The sequence below is a fragment of the Equus quagga genome, chromosome 13 (assembly GCF_021613505.1).
Source record: "Equus quagga isolate Etosha38 chromosome 13, UCLA_HA_Equagga_1.0, whole genome shotgun sequence".
Taxonomy (NCBI): domain Eukaryota; kingdom Metazoa; phylum Chordata; class Mammalia; order Perissodactyla; family Equidae; genus Equus; species Equus quagga.
Window position 1 is genome coordinate 40,902,415 of NC_060279.1, and position 17,267 is coordinate 40,919,681.

At 37.4% G+C, this 17,267-nt stretch overlaps 1 protein-coding gene across 1 annotated transcript; it reads left to right on the plus strand.

Moving 5' to 3' along the window:
• Window positions 1-8,074: 8,074 nt before the first annotated feature.
• On the plus strand, window positions 8,075-17,263 carry LOC124250188 (filaggrin-like; the record flags this gene model as incomplete). Its single annotated transcript, XM_046682025.1, has 3 exons — window positions 8,075-8,119; window positions 15,617-15,775; window positions 16,418-17,263. Coding segments are annotated over exons 2-3 (984 nt in total), but the record flags the coding sequence as incomplete, so codon positions are not given.
• Window positions 17,264-17,267: the final 4 nt, after the last annotated feature.

The window sequence follows — 17,267 nt, forward strand, 5'->3', positions numbered from 1 at the left end:
GCTAACTGATATTGTTGATACCAACTCCCCATCACCTGCCCATCTAAATCTCCTATTCCTGGCTTCTCCATCATTGAGTTCTGCTTACCTGCAGACCCTACTTTAATGAGGGCGCCCCTCCCTAACCTGTCTGCCTATACCAGCTGCTTGCCAAGACTCTAACCTATTGCCTCCTGTTCTTCCCCTTCCCTCAGCCTCCACGTGCAACACACTGTCAAGTTAAATGACTCTTCCTTTCAATCCCACTGCCAACACCTTAGTTTGAAACCTCATTATCTCCCCTCTTTTTTTCAAATGTCCTGAATCCTTACGTGTATCAAACAATCCACCATCCGTATTCTCAGTAGAGTTATTTTTACTAAATAAAAATCTGATCCTGTCACTTCTGTACTTAAAAACTCTTCAGTTGCTATTTAATGTAAGTAACATAACATCCACAAAACTAAGCATGGCTTTGAGGCCTTTCTGTACAGTCTTTCAGGTCCACCTCCCCCTGTTCTTTCCAACAGAACCCAATAAGTGCATTCTTTAAGGCTCAGTTCAAATATCATCTCCTCTTGATCTCTCTAAAAGAGAATGAGCTAAAACAAACAAGTGGGACTATTAAAGAGCTTTAAACTAAAGAGCTTCTGAACAGCAAAGAAAACAATCAATAAATTGAAAAGGCAACCTATAGAATAGGAGAAAATACTTGCAAATCATATATCTGATAAGGGGTTAATATCAAAAATATATAAAGAACTCATACAACTCAATAGCAAAAAAAGCAAATAATCCAATTTAAAAAGAGGCAAAGAATCTGAATAGACGTCTTTCAAAAAAAGACATCAAATGGCCAATAAGTATAGAAAAAGTGCTCAACATCGCGAATCATCAGGGACATGCAAATCAAATCCACAATGAGGGGCCAGCTCAGTGGCCAAGTGCTTAAGTTGGCAGTCTCTGCTTCAGTGGCCTGGGGGTCACTGGTTCAGATACTGGGCATAGAAGTATGCACCACTCATCAAATCATGCTGTGGTGGCATCCCACATAGAGGAACTAGAATGACCTACAACTAGGATATACAACTATGTACTGGGGCTTTGGGGAGGAAAAAACAGGAAAATTGTCCAGAGATGTTAGCTCAGGGCCAATCTTCCTCACCAAAAAAAAAGAGAGAGAGAGAGAGAAAAAGAAGAAGAACTTTCCTTTAAAAAAAAAACAACAGAATGAGATATCATCTCATACCTGTTGGAATGGCTATTATCAAAAAGACAAAATAACAAATGTTGGCCAGAATGCAGAGAATACACTTATACACTGTTGGTGGGAATGTAAACTGGTACAGCCACTATGGAAAACAGCAGGGAGGTTCCTCAAAAAATTAAAAATAGAACTACCATCTGATCCAACAACCTCACTTCTGGGTATATACATGTTAAGGAAATGAAATCAGTGTCTTGAAGAGATATCAGCATTCCCATGTTCACTGCAACATTATTCACAATATCCAAAATATGGAAACAACCTAAATGTCCTTCAACAGATGAATGGATAAAGAAAACACAGTGTATATATATACAATGGAATACTATTCAGTCATAAAAAAGAAGGGAATCCTACCATTTGTAACAACATCGATGAACCTGGAGGACATTATGCTAAGTAAAATAATTCAGAGAGAGAAAGACAAATACTATTTATATGTGGAATCTAAAAAAACAGTCGAATTCATAGAAACAGAGAATAGAATTGTGGTTGCCAAGAGCTGAGGTGTGGGGGAAATGGGGAGATGTACATCAAAGGGTACAAATGTTCAGTTACAAGAAGAATAAGTTCTGAGAATCTAATGTACAGCATGGTGACTATAGTTAATAATATAATATTATATACTTGAAAGTTGCTAAGAGTAGATCTTAAATGTTCTCACCATAAAAAAAAAGAGTTAACTATGTGAAGTGATGCATATGTTAATTATCTTGTTCTTGGTAATCATTCCACAATGTATATGTATATCAAATCATCACATGGTACAATTTAAATATATACAATTTATTATACACAATAAATGTATACAATATATACAACTATATAGACCATTATATTTGTCAATTATTCCTCAATAAAGTTAGGGGGAAAAATGTAAAAATAGAAGAGAATGAGTTGCTTCCTCATGTGTCTTTCTGCAATAATTTATAAATACCTTTATTATAACACATATCACATTGTTTACATGTCTGCATTCTTCACTAGATTATGAGCTCTTTGAGGACAGGAAGCATGACTTCTTCATTGACAGCCCTGGGACAAGCATGGTGACTGGTGAGTAGTCAGCTGGCAACAAATGTTTGTGGAATGAATGAATGATCCCTGAATACTGTGACCTATCTCTTAACCTGAACTTCTCTCTGACATCTGTAGAAATCTTCCCTCCAGAACACACTCTAATCTATCTATCTGTCCATAATATCCCTACCTATACAGGGAGCAGGTAAGAAAGAGGAGTGGGAGCTTATTCCAAGTCCTAGCCCCTTCGGATCTTCCACATTCTCCTGGTAATTACTGGCCTATTCTAGACGCTGTCTGAACAGATAACATTGGTGAAGCCTGGTCAGAATAGCTATAATGTCTGTCCCGGCTTGCTCCTCTTTTCTTTTTTTCCAGTTTCCTAACTCTGCAGCACTCTGTCATCAAAACTCAGTTTCTATGGGACACGGAGTGGTGACTGATCCATCGTTTACTGCTGATACTGCTCATCGCTGATATGGCCACTCTAAAGATCTCATAACCTCTCTGTTCACAGCCATTCAAAAGATAAGCCATGAAGGCTTTTTCCTTAACTACACGGGGTGCTCACTTGCTTTTCTATCATTCCTTCTATTATTCTTTCTGGTCTTACTTTTGTCTCTATTTGTTACAGAAAACTTTCATATTACACAGTTACTGCATAGATGCAACTCCCTTCAGACCCTAGAATGCCTCTGCCCATCTCTGTAGTTGTACTTGAAGGGTTTAATAAACCACCAGGATTTTTAGAAAAATAACAACATATTGATATAAGCAGCTCCTGGAGAACATTTCCCCACTATTCAAAAGACTTGTCTTTGATTGTTATTTTTTCTGTGACTGTCTGTCTCTCTCACACGTATTTTCATTGTGTGTGTGTATGTGTGTATGTGTGTGTGTGTGTGACTTCTGCATCTGCAGTAGCTGGAATAGATGTGTTATATACACACACACACGTGTACACACACACACACCATACTACACCTCTGCCACAGGATTCCTTCAATTCTATTCTCAATTTCCAATCTTAGCAGTCATCTACAGTTTCCTCTTATGTCAATGAAACTGCTGGTGAATACTTGGCAACGAATATATTGGGCCTGTAAAAAACCAAGAGGCAATCCAAATTGGCATAAAATGGCTTGCTGATGTCTAGAAAAACCTCTTTCTCACTCTCACTCCCCCACTACATCTCTTCCCTCCTCTCTGTCTCTTTGTTTCTCTCTCTCTTTCTCTCTCTCTCTCTGTCACACACACACACACAGAAGAGGCTTTTAGACAAAGCAGAATCTGAGGTCACTGAAGGCAACTTGAAATTTTTTCCTGGGATCAACATTACTTTCCTTCACCATTGCCCTGGTGAAGGCAAATACAAGCTGCGAGTAGAGGGGTTCTTTCCAGACACCGCTCCACCACTGTATGGCTCAGTAGGAACATCAGCTACAACTATGCCAAGGAATCTAAGGGAATATTCAACCTGGAAAAATCTCAGCCCCAAAACAGCACCTCCCAGGAGATGACTACAGCTCCTGTAGGAAATCACTGAACCACAAATTCCAACTCCCCTTCACTCCTACAGCCTCAGTCACACATCTCAAAGGGCTGTACCCTTGAATTGTGACAACCTGACCCACATCAGCAGCCCAGAGGCCATATGGCAACATAATGCCTCTCCAGCCCATTGGATAGTAAAAGGGAGGGACAACCAATTGAATGATTGTAATTGAAATACTGTAATTTGTGATTTGTCAATAGCTTGTGACTTTGGGGAGTTTTCTTCACCCCTTAACAAATCCTGGCAGCCACAATATGTAACTGTGGACACCCAAAACACCTCTGAAAACCTTTCATTATCTAGCAGCAATGAAACAAAGAATAAGTTCTCCCTGAGGATAGAGAAGATGCCCGACATCTCAGAGTTCACTATTCCATAGTCAGTAATTTTAAAAGCTTAGGAGGGAAATTCCTTGGGATTCTCAAGCTAAAAGCTAATATACAAGAGGGATCAGCTGTGTTGGCAGGAAATGGGGAATGGAAACCCAAGTGCTGCCTTCCTGTTCATGCTGTAAAGTGGAATTGATAGTCCTGTTACCCCTGCAGTTGATAAACTTCATTGATCAAACAGCCATCAGTGCTGAGCTGAATCAAGTCAGGCAAAGAAATTTACTTGAATCATTGAATCATAGTTCTCAGGTTGAAAAAGGGATTTATCAGACATCCACTCAATGTTCTTCTATGTAACTCCTCTTCAAAATACCCCTGTCTCATGCTTATCTCCCACTAATGATGTAACCTGGTGCAATGCAAAGAGGATTTGGAGTGAAAAGTCCTGAGTCGGAGGCCTTGGTCCTGACTTTTTGACTCATCAGCCATACAACATTGGACCTCCTGGTCGTCAACTACAATATGAGGAGGCTAGACTAATTAATTGCCAACATCTCACCCAATTAAAAATTTTCTAGGCAGTGATAGGAAATTCACTATCACCAAAATTAATTATTTTCATGTTTGGACAATTCTATTAAAAAGTTCTTTCTCACGCAAAGTCAAATATGCTTCCCTACAGTTTCTACCCATTTATCTGAGTTTTTTAGCAACCTAGGTATAATCCTTCTTCTATATAGCAGCCACTTATATAACTGAAGACAGCTATTCATCTCCCATCCATCTGTGTCTCACTTGGTTCCCTTTACCACCCATCTAGCCAACTGTCCTATTTACTTTACTCAGAACACGTGACAAGCTGTCCACATCTCTACTGAAAAGCGGTCATCAGAACTGAACAAAAAGCTACAGAAACAGCTGACAAATGCCAAGTGAAGAACATCACCACTTATTTTGTTCTAGTTAATGTGCTTGTTGTTGTTGTTGTTGTTGTTGTTTTGGTGGAAGATTATCCCTGAGCTAACATTTGTGCCAATCTTCCTCGACTTTGTAGGTGGGTCGCCTGCCACAGCATGGCTTAATGAGTAATGTAGGTCCATTCCCAGGATCCAGACCCATGAACCCTGGGCCACCGAAGTGGAATACACGAACTTAACCACTACGCCACCAGGGAGGCCCCCCCCAATGTGCTTCTTTTAATGCAGCCTAAAATAGCATTACCTTTTTGGTTACTATATCACACTGCCACTTCACGGTATCCCTTCTTTTACTCATGTCTTCTACCCTACCCTTGTGAAGTTTAATTTAGAAGCAAAGTCAGAATTTTACTTTTATGACAGTAAGATTCATTTTTATTAGATTACATATTGGTGCCACATGCTAAAATCATCTTGGATACTCAGTTTATCTTGAAAATATTTGCCATCTGCCCACATTGTCATCCAAGTTATTGATAAGAATATAATGATCATAACATGGTCAAGAAAACAGTCCTGGAGCAAACTACAAGAGACTTCCCTCCATATTGATATGAATCTGCAAGATTTGGGTCTTCTGGCCATTAAAACGTCAGATCCCAGACTGCCCCATCCTAGCGACTCTCTAGACTCCACCTTCCTCAGCTCACTCACACTCCACAGTCTAGTCTTTCTGCTGCCCTGAAATGATTTCCAGTTAAGTACACCCAGGACTTAGGACACTTTGAGAGAAACCACTGTTTAAAACACTAAAAATATCAATAAAGCTAATTTTAAAAAAAGGAGAAAAGTTCACACCCACAGCAACATGGTATGGTGGAAATAATGTGGGAGTTGGAGTCAGGATGACTTGGGATTGGATTCTAGTTCCGTAACTTACTTGCTGGGTAACCTTGGGCATCCTGTCACCATCAGTTCCCTCATCTCAAGAACAGAGACAATAATAATGACCTCACAGGATTATGCTGAGAATTAGAAGTAATATTTGCAAAATCTTGGCACATTCTTGGCACATAATAATGGGCATGCAATACAGCCTACTATTATTATCGCAGCATGATTAGAGAGAGACAAAAGCACAACAACTACTTGGCACAAAAAGACAATTAAACCCAAGAAGAGAAGGGGAGAAAATAAAGACCTATATTCTGTGGTCATTAATGCTCCACAAAAGAAAGAATTGATGGTCTAATAAGGTTAGAAATGAGGGCATTAAACAAAGTTTTAAAATCTCAGACATGTTTCTATCTCATTCACTCTAAACAAGATTGACCACCCACCTTGCATTTCTTATCTGATTTTGTCCTAGGAACTGTTATAGAGCCCAAGGACACAAAAGATAATTCAGACCCAGGCAAAAAGAGGGTGAGGAAAAATACAAAATTGGGAGAGGAGGGGACAGACATATAAATAAATAATTAAAATAAAATACCACCAGAGCTATAAGAGAGACAAATACAGAGTACATGAGGGAACAACAATCTATCCAGAGATGTCAGGTAAGGCTTTATGAAGGAAGTGATGATTCTGGAGGGTCCTAAAGGGTGAAGAGAAGTTAAGGTTGAGGGACCTCCAGGTAGTAAGGATAGCACATAGAGATTTTGAACTGCATTGGACAATTAAAGTGTCATCCAAGGAATGTTGATCAGTCTAGAGTGACTTTTCCATAAAGTACAGGTGGTAAGAGAGGCAACTGGAAAGATACAGATTCATGCCTATTGTGAAGAGACTCATATGACAAGTAAAGGAATTTAGACTTCTACAGGCAAGCAGGAGCCAGCAGAGGGAATGACATGATAAGGGTAGATGAATCAGGCAACCTAAGAGTAGAGGGGCCAGTTATAACACTTTTTACAAATACCCATTTGAAAGATGATGAGGTCCAGAACTAAAATTGCTGCACTAGAGATAGAGAATAGACCTTCATATAAAGAATATAAGTCTAGGTAGAATTGACATGATGTAACATGAGCACGTGGGGTAAAGGAAAGAGATAAATGAAAAGTGACTTTGTGTAGCTTGAGACACTCAGTGGATGGCAATGTCTTTAACCAATATGTGGACTTCTGGAGGATAGTACATTTTGGTATAGGGCACAATAATGAGTTCAGCATTGAACTGTACAGACTGAGGTAACTAGGGGACATTCAAATAGAGATGTAGTCTGTTCAACATAGTCTGTAAATCAAGAGAGAGGCCAAGGATAGGAGTCTCCTGTATATTTACAAGAACTAATGAGAACAAAGTTTAACCCACAGGAAGAGTAAGTTGAACATGTCTCTGATATCCCAATGTAATAACCTTGAAAACAAGGTAAAAATAGACTAATGATTCTTCCTAATAAACTCATGCTAGCTCCTAGTGATCACTGCTTCTCACTCAAGAGCTCACTTTCTTGCTCTCTTTTGAAAAATCAAAATTAAATCTGCCTATCTTCTCTCCATTCATCATAATTTCTAGAAGATCAACATTCATTTCATAGCAAGTTCTCTCAGTATCCAGATATGGAATTTATAGATAAAAAGGGACATGCAGGTAGGTGCTTATGATGTTTTCCCACCACAAATCGAATTTAAGTTTCTCATAAATGTATACTCTACCCCTCAGGATACAAGTATAAGGAAGCATATTTATCAAGCACCTAGGAAGTCAAAGTGGGGATTACAAAAAAGGTAGAAAGTGTGGGCCCTGAACACAAAGAACCTATGATAGCCAAAGGGAAATTTCCATAAAATTTCCAAGATATGGAGTTTATGTAAACTTGGTAAGACATTACAGATGAGTACGTGAGGAGGTTGGGAAGTAAACATGGCCCTAGAGAAACAGAGGTGGAGATATAGGTGGATCTATCTTTGGTTAGGAATGAATCAGACCATCCTACAGAGGATGGCTCCTCCCTGGATGTACTTGCTATAAAAGGGCTATTATCCCAGACTTCAGTACCCAGCAAGCTCCTTCAGGCTACATTCTACTTGCTCTTCTGGTAAAAGAAGTAAGTAAGAGGGAATACATCTAACTTTGCCTACTTGATGTTAAGCAAGGAGGAAATCTGGATGTACGTGTATGCTAAGGCAAAAAGTTCGGATGTTTGGGGTTCTTTATTTTTAGTGGTACAGTTACTAAAAGTTTATTCAATATAGAAGGAAAATGAGGGCATAAATTTGCTTTCTATGAGGCTACTCAATACTCTATATTTCTAGGTTTTCTGTTTATTCATTCATTCAACAAATATATACTAACTACCTTCTATTTGCCAAGTGCTGTTCTTGGCTGATTATGCAGCAGTGAACATCATAAACCCCCTACACTTAGGAGCTTACTTAGTAGGGAGAGACATTCAGTAAACAATAAAGAGCAAGAATTTCAAATAGTGATGAGAACAATGAAGAAAACAATACAGTGATGTAGTAACGTAAGGGGAGGAGAGTACTTTAGATTGAATGGCCAGGAAAGATCTCTCCTGGGGAATTATCCTTTTGAGCTGAGATCTTAATGACCAAAGAAACCAGTCAAGGCAAAGGGCAAGGTTCTAAAGCAGGATAAACTTGTTTCAAAGAACAAAAAAAAAGCTAGTGTGCCTAGAGCATCTTTAATAAGAGGAACAGTGGTATATGGTGATATCAGAGAACTAGACAGGGGTAGACCACGCAAAAAGGGGCATAGGAGCATTGTACATTATTTTATGTACATGAGAAGTCATTGGAGGGTATTAAGCAACAGGAGTAAGATAATCTAACGTATGTTTTTAAAAGATCATTCTGTGGTGCCATGTGAAAAATAGGATGATAGAAAGGCAAGAGGGAGAGCAGAGAGATGGACTGCAGTTTTGATGAGAGATGATGAGAGTAATAGACGCAGTGAGAAAAAACTCTTTGCTCAAGCCAAAATCTAGAAGCTATCCATGACTCTTGTCTCCCCCTTACACCACAGATTCATCACCACATCCAGTCAACTCTGCCTATCAGACATGCCAAATCCATCTGTCTCCTTCTCCACCAGTACCATCCTAGTCTAGGCTATCCTTTACTCCTCCTCTGACTATTATATTATATAAAAATAACACAACTTATTTATTCACTTTTCTATTGATAGATATTTGAGCTGTTTCCATTTGGGGAGATATTATAAATAATGGGGCTATGAACATTTTTGTACATGATTTACGGTTACATATGTGTATATATTTCTATTGGGAATATTCCTAGGAGTAAATTGATGGGTCTTAGACACTACCAAACAATTTTCTAAAGTACTTCTGCTAGTTTATACTCCTTCTAGCAGTATATGAAAGATCCAGTTTCTCCATATCCTTACAAATATTTGGTATTGTGAAGTCTCTTTTTCCTTTTTGTCTTTGTAGTCATTTTGGTGGGTGTACTGTGGTCTCAAACTGTAATTTTAATTTACATTTCCCTGATGATTAATAAGGTTGAGAACTTTTGGTATGTTTGTTAGCCATTTGGATATCATTAAGTAAAGTTCCTCTGGTCTCTACCCATTTTTCTATTGGGTTGTCAGTATTTTTGTATTGATTTACAGGAGTTATTTTTATTTTTTATTTTTATTGAGGTTATGATAGTTTACAAGATTGTGAAATTTCAGTTGTACATTATTATTTGAAGGAATTGTCTTTATATTCAGGATAGAGCCCTTTATTGGTTAAATGAGTTACATATATCCTCCCACTCTTTGGCTTTTCCTTCTTTTCTTTAACAGCATCTTTGAATGAACAGACATTCCTACTTTTAATGCAGTCTAATTTATCAGTCTTTTTCTTTATGATTAATACTTTTTGAGTTCTATTTAAGAAGTATTTGTCTACCCTAACATCTTGAAGATATTCTCCTATGTTATCTTCTTTTATCTTTTACGTAGAAAATCCACCTGAGAACTAATTTGTTTTTCCAGATGGGAATTCAATTAATCCAGCACTATTTGTTCAAAAGACTCTCCTTTCCCTATTGACCTCCACCACCTTCATCAAAAATCAAATCTCCATAGTTATTTGGTCTAATTTTGGACTATACTTTTCCTTGATCCATCTATTTAGCCTTTCACCAATGCCATGCTGTCTTCCCTTATAATATACTTTGACATCTGATATATCCTCTAACTTCGCCTTCTTCAAGGTTTTCTTGACTAATCTTGGCCCTCCACATTTTCATATAAATTTTAGAAATCACCTTATCAATCTGTATGTTTTAAAAACTTCAGGGATTCTGAATGGGATATTATTGCATCTATAAATGAATTTGGCGAGATTTGACATCTTAACAATATTGAGACATTTAACCCATGAACAATGCATAATCTTCCATTTATTTAAATCTTTTAAAATTAATCTCAATAACATTTATAACTTTCTGAGTATGGATCTTTCATATCTTTCACTACATTTATTCCTAGGAATTTCCTGATTTTTTTTTCTACTTTTGTAAATAGCATCATTTCTTGTTTCATTTTCTAAGTGTTTATTGATTTTGTGTAGAAATACAATTGATTTTTGCGCATTTATCTTATATCCAGAAGGAGTGTTAATTTTATTTATTCTAATAGTTTAGCTTTACACGTTTTTGGATCTCCCACATACAAAAATCATATCATTCTATAACGACAATTTTGTTACTTCTTTTCTAACTATTCTGTTTTTTAATTCTTTTGCTTGTTGCTCTGGCTAGGACCTTCAGTACAATGTTGAATAGGATGATAGCAAATGTATTAGTCTCATTCTCAAACTCAGAGATGAAAGTTTTCAACAATTCACCATTAAGTATGATGCTGCTATAACATCTTCATAGATATAATTGATAGCTTTTATTTATAAATCAAAACTAATGTTGGATTTTATCAAATAGGTTTTTTGCATCTATTTAGAGGTTCATATAATTTCTCCCCATTAGTCTATTGGAGTAGTTAATTGATCAGTTCTCAAATGTTAAACCAAACTTGAATTTTTGGACTAAAACTTACTTAGGAATGATGTATATTCTCTTTATACAATACTGGATTCAGTTTACTATTATTTTTATTCAGATTTTTGCATCTATATTTATGAAATCATCCTGAAAAATTTGTTTCTTATAATATCCTTGTCAAATTATAGGTACTGAGGTTATGCTGGATTCATAAAATGAGTGTTTCCCCTTTTTTGTTTCTCTGAAACAATCTGTGTGATGTTAGGGCTATTTCTTTCTTACACATTAAATAAAATTCGCCATTAAAGCCATCTGAACTGCAGTCCCCCACCCCCCACTGGAAATGTATTCATTTAAGATTCAATTTCTTTAATAAATATAGGACTATTTAGGTTTTCTATATCTTGTTGGTTCAGTTTCTCTGGCTGCTTTTAAGATTTCCCCATTGCCTTAAGTGTTCAGTAATTTTATTATTATTATGTGTCTAGATATGGTTTTATTTTTTATATCCTGTTTGGAGTTTATAATACTTTTTGAACCTGTGGTTTGATAACTTTCATCAGTTTTAGAAAATCAGTTATTTAATCCCCAGATAGTGTACTTCCCTTCAAGTCTGAATGTAGGCCTCAAAAAATTGTCACAGTCTTGATAACATTCTGATACTTTCATATACATACACAAACACACAGGCCAGCTTTTTACTTGTTCTCAAAAGAGGTTACTCTGAAATAACCTAATAAGCCATCGCACAAAATGATCTTTTAAAAGCTGAATCATATTAGATCACTCCCCTACAAAATAATCATCCAGTGACTTCCCATAACACCTAGAATAAAATGCACAAATGTTACCCTATTTAAAAGATCATCGTTATCTGACCCATGAATATTTCTGACTTTAACTTATATCACTTCTGATTCACTCACAATGTTCTGAAGTTGGTATTTTTTCTATATTGCTAATCCCATGTTGGGATGATTGCATTGTCCCCTTTGCCTAAAATTCTTCAACTAATCAACAAGGTTAGTTCCTTCTTATTTTTCCATTTTAAGCTCAAATGTCCCCTTTACCATAAAACTTTCTCCGATCAATCTAAAAGTACTCCCCAAAACTCTATATAGCACCACTCTTAAAATAGCATGTATATCACTTCTCAATATTTAATTGTTTCATTCATTTATTTGTTTATTGTCTTTGTATGAGTAGTTACCTCATCTACCTTTTCACTACTATTCCCCAGAGCATAAAATAGTGCCTAATCCTGTAGTAGGTGTTCAACAGTTGTTAAATAAATGAAGGTGCATATCAGTGAGTGTAGAGCTCAAGTGAAAGGTCATGCCTAGAGGTATCAATTTGGAAGTTACCAGATAGATGGTATCTGAAGTCAAGGGATCCAATGGGATTACCTAGAAAAAGTGAGTAGATATAAAAAAAAAAAAAGCTCAAGAACACGGCCGTGGGAATTTCCAAACTTTTGAGATTGAGCAGAAGATGAGAGGTCAGCAAAGAATACTGAGAAAGAGCAACCAACAGGTAAGAGGAATACCAGGAGAATGTGGTGTCATGAGATCCAAGAAACAAAAAGATTCCATGAAGGAGGGAATAGCTAACTCTATTTTATACCACAAGAGGTTGAGTAAGATGATGATGAAGAACTGACCACTGTATCCAGCAACTTAGAGATCATAGATGATTTAAGAGAAATCAATTTCAATAGAGTTTTGGAGACAGAAAATTGAGAAAACTGAGTGAAAAAGAAAATGGGTGGTAAACATTTTAAGAGAGAAAGAACAGAAAACTCTTTGAAGAATCTTCGCTGCCAAACAAAGCAGTTAATTAGGACAGTAGTATGGAGGGGGACATCTCGGTGGAGGAGAGAGTGTTGGCTCAAGGGGAGGTTTTTAAAGATGGGATATACTCCAGTATGTTTTTGTTGTGATCAAAATAAGTTACTAGAGAAGGCAATAGTGCAGAGGTAGTGAAAAGTGACCAATTTCGTGGATATTTTGAAAGCACACTCAATAAAACATGTTGATGGATGAGATACGGTATGTGAGAAAAAGAAGAAACAAGACCAACTCTCAGGTTTGTCGCTTGAGCAACCAGGGAGATAGGGATAACTAGAAAGGAGGAGTGTAGGGTAAAGTAGTTGGAAATCAAGACTTCTGTTCTGAACATATTAGTTTTAAGATCTCTGTTAGGCCAAGTAGAAATATTGGATCGGCATTTAGACTCATCTCAAGCTTGGGAGAGAGTCTGTAGCTGAACATTTAAACCCAGAAGTTATCAACCTATACTTAGGATTTAAAGTTTTAGAGTTAGATGAGGTACCCCAAAGAAGCATAAATAGAGAAAAGAAGCTGAGGAGCGAATCTCAGGGCACATCAACATTAGGGGCCGGAAGAGGAGACCAAGAGAAAGTAGGCAGTGAGGCTGGAGGAGAAATAGGAGAGTGTGAGGTCTCTGAGGGAGGATGTAGCCAGCTTCATCACATGCTGCTGACATGTCAAGCAATACGTGAAATGAAAATGGATAGTTGGATTTGGCAAGATAAAAGACATTTTTTTATCTTTTTTTTTTTTAAAGATTGGCACCTGAGCTAACAACTGTTGTCAATCTCTTCTGCTTTTCCTCCCCAAATCCCCCCAGTACCTAGACGTATATTTTAGTTGTGGGTCCTTCTAGTTGTGGTACGTGGGACGCCACCTCAGCGTGGCCTGATGAGTGGTGCCATGTCTGCGCACAGGATCCAAACCAGTGAAACCCTGGGCCGCCAAAGCAGAGTGCGTGAACTTATCCACTCAGCCACAGGGCTAGCCCCACATTTTTTTATCTTAATAAGGGCTGTAGTGGATTCTCACAGAGAAAGATAATTTGAGTAAAAGAAAATAGGAAGTGCAGAAAGAAGGTATAGACATACCTTTTGAGGGTTTTGCTATAAAAAATGATAAATCAGATGGTCCCTAAAGGGAGATGTCGGATGGGGGAAGGCAATGTTAGATAAGAGACATTTCAGCATGAATATGTGCCAAATGGAATAATCCAGTAGAAAAAGAGAAATTGATGATGCAGGAGAGAAAGTGGACAATTGCAAAAGCAAAGTGTTTGAGTAGGCAAGAAAGAGCAGAGTCCAGTGTCAAAATAGAGGAGAGAAGCACAGACAGTTCATCCACCATAACAGCAGTGAAGGTCAAGGTATATGGATTCAAATACAGTAGATTGGGAGATGAGATATTGGGAAAATGAGGAAATTCTTTTCCAATGGCATCTAAGTTCTCATTGAAGTAAAAATCAAGGACATCTTCTGAAACAACGGAAAGGAAGAAGCTATTGGAGCTTTTGCCAGTGAGTACAAGAGAAAGTAGGGCAAACGACAGACAGCGTATGAAAGAAGCAATGATGGAGATTAACCACAACGCCTAACCCAGGTGAAAAGGGCAATGACTACATAAAGCAGTAAACAGACAGTGAGTCAAAGAACTATTGGAGTCAGGGTGTAAGAGGAGGTCAGCGTGAAAATCTTCAGATAGAAATTTTGAAGATGGTACAATTACAGATAAATCCAAGTTCTGGAATATCACCATAAATAACAGTGGATGAAAAAAATCTTAAATCTTAGGTGTGTTTTTTGTAAAAAGTATATAACTGTATTTTTAATTCAATCTTTACAATCTGTCTTTTAACCAGCAATCTGATCCATTTTACATGTATTATAATTAATGATAAAATTATATGTACTTTTATTTTATACTTTCTGTTTACCCTGCCTTTTCCATGCTTCTTATTTTCTTCTTTCCTGGGGAAAAGAATTGTTGGGGGGAGAAAAATAGATAAACTGAGTAAATGCTCATTGAGTGTCTCAGTAATTTGGCAAATTGGCTTTCAGAAAATTGTCTCTCAATAAACAGATGATTTAGCAAATTAGCTTTTGGAGAATTGATTTTCAGCAAGTTAGTATGAGTAAGTTTTCCTGCATCTGACCACTGAGACTTTCTAAAATCCTGCTATGAGCAATGGCCAGATAAGCAAGAGGAATAGTCTTATCTAGAGCACACAGAGGTCTATGAGACTATCTAAATCCTACTATGAATGGGGTCAAAGCCAAGGAATTGGCAATTTTAGTAATTCAGTCAAACTAGGTGTTGATTTTCACTACGTAGATGGTAGACTAAAGTTTTCCCTGGATATCTCCCATTTTTAAAGCTGGACTACTAGGAGAAGATGTAGGTTTAAAAATGCAGAAATTGGGGTCAGCCCTGTGGCCTAGTGATAAAGTTCAGCGCACTCCGCTTTGGCGGCCAAGGGTTCAATTCCTGGGCACAAACCTACAAGGCTCACTGGCAGTCATGCTCTAGTGGCAACCCACATATAAAATAGAGAAAGACTGGCACAGATGTCAGCTCAGGGACAATCTTCCTCAAGCAAAAAGAGTGAGACTGGCAACAGATGTTAGCCCAAGGTGAATCTTCCTCAGCAAAAAAAAAAGAAGAAAAAAGGGAATTCATTATAATAACTGTTATGACATAGAAAAAGAAAGGAAACACAACAAGTACACTTTTATTTCTTCTTTGTAGTCTCACCTAGATTTCAGAAAGATGTCTACCATTCTGGAAAACATCATTTCCATCATCGACCTGTTCCACCAATATTCAACAAGTGATAAAGAGACTGAAACGCTGAGCAAAAAAGAGCTGAAGGAACTTCTGGAAATAGAGTTTCAGTCAATCCTGAAGGTAAAAGATATTTGCCAGGACTAAAGGGCATAGCATTTCTGTTCTGCATCAATAAGCTGACAAACGATTATTGTGAATTATTTTGGGAATTATTTTTTTTGGAATAACAAAACATTTGATCTTATTTGAAAACAGATATAATTTGTTTTTCTCTCTTCATACCTTTATATCTACTATAAATATACAGACGTATTTTTTCTTCACAGAGGGTGAGTATGTGAGTGTGCATGCACACAGCCTTTGTGAAGAGAAAATAAAACATATAAAGATAAAAACATGAATGCCAATTAGCTAGCTTTTCATAATATTCTTGCTAATGTCAAGAATGTTAAGAGGGGATATTTAAAAGATAATTCAATTATGGACTTCATAAAATATTGATATGTGAAGTATGAAACAGAGGGATGTGCCCCATGAAAACTTTTCTGGTCACCATATGTGTTTACTATTTATTTTTTTACTACAGTACCTATAGTTTCGTGCTGAGTCAGGAGAAGCTAAACAATATTAAAGCAAAAGACACAAGATTTGGATCCATTTTATGCAAGAAAAATTCACATTCCCTAAACAATTGTTGAAATATTTAATTGATGATGTGAGTCATGCTAATGTACTCTCCCTCTCTGTCTTCCCTTGGTACAGAATCCAGATGACCCAGACACTGCTGATGTCTTCATGCATATCCTTGATATAGATCGCAACAAGAAAATAGACTTCACAGAGTTTTTCCTTATGGTATTCAAGTTAGCTCAAGCATACTATGAGTCAAGCAGGAGACACAATTTCCAAGAGTCAAGGCAAAAGCAAAAGAAGGATGGACACCATAATAAACATGAAGAAGATGATAGAGAAGAAGAGGAAAGAAAAAGAACATCCAGTCATTCAAGAAGTGATGGAAAGAGAAAGAAGGCACAATCCAACAGCTCAAGAGGAAGAGGGGAAAATACACATGTCTCTACTTCAGGAAGACAAGGACAAGAAGGTGAAAGATCTACTTCTAGACACCAACAGGAACATGGGAAAACACATCATGAGTCAAGTGGGAAAAAGAAAAGAAGGTCAAGTTCCACAGAAGAACATGGAAGAAGGCACGAGGCAACTCTTGGCTCAGAGAGGAGAAATGAAGGAAGAGAAGACAAACATGGTTATGAAAATGAAAGACGAGAGAGTGCAGAATGGAAACTGGGCAAAGAAGGCTTACAACATGCATGCGAAGAAAACATATGGAAAAACACAAATATTCAAGTGGAAGAAAACGAAGAAAAGAGAAACTCAGGGTTACAGATAAGAGAAAGAAATGCATCAACAGAGAGATACAGAGAAGAAAACAGGAAGGACTCAAATGACGAACATGAACAAACAGCCTACGATTCTAGAACAAACCGAAACAAAGCTTCCACTACTACAGAGCATAGAGAAAATGGACGAGAGTCAGAGGATTCAGTGGGACCCTCCGCCTCCGGTTCAGGACACCAACACGGATCCGCCCACG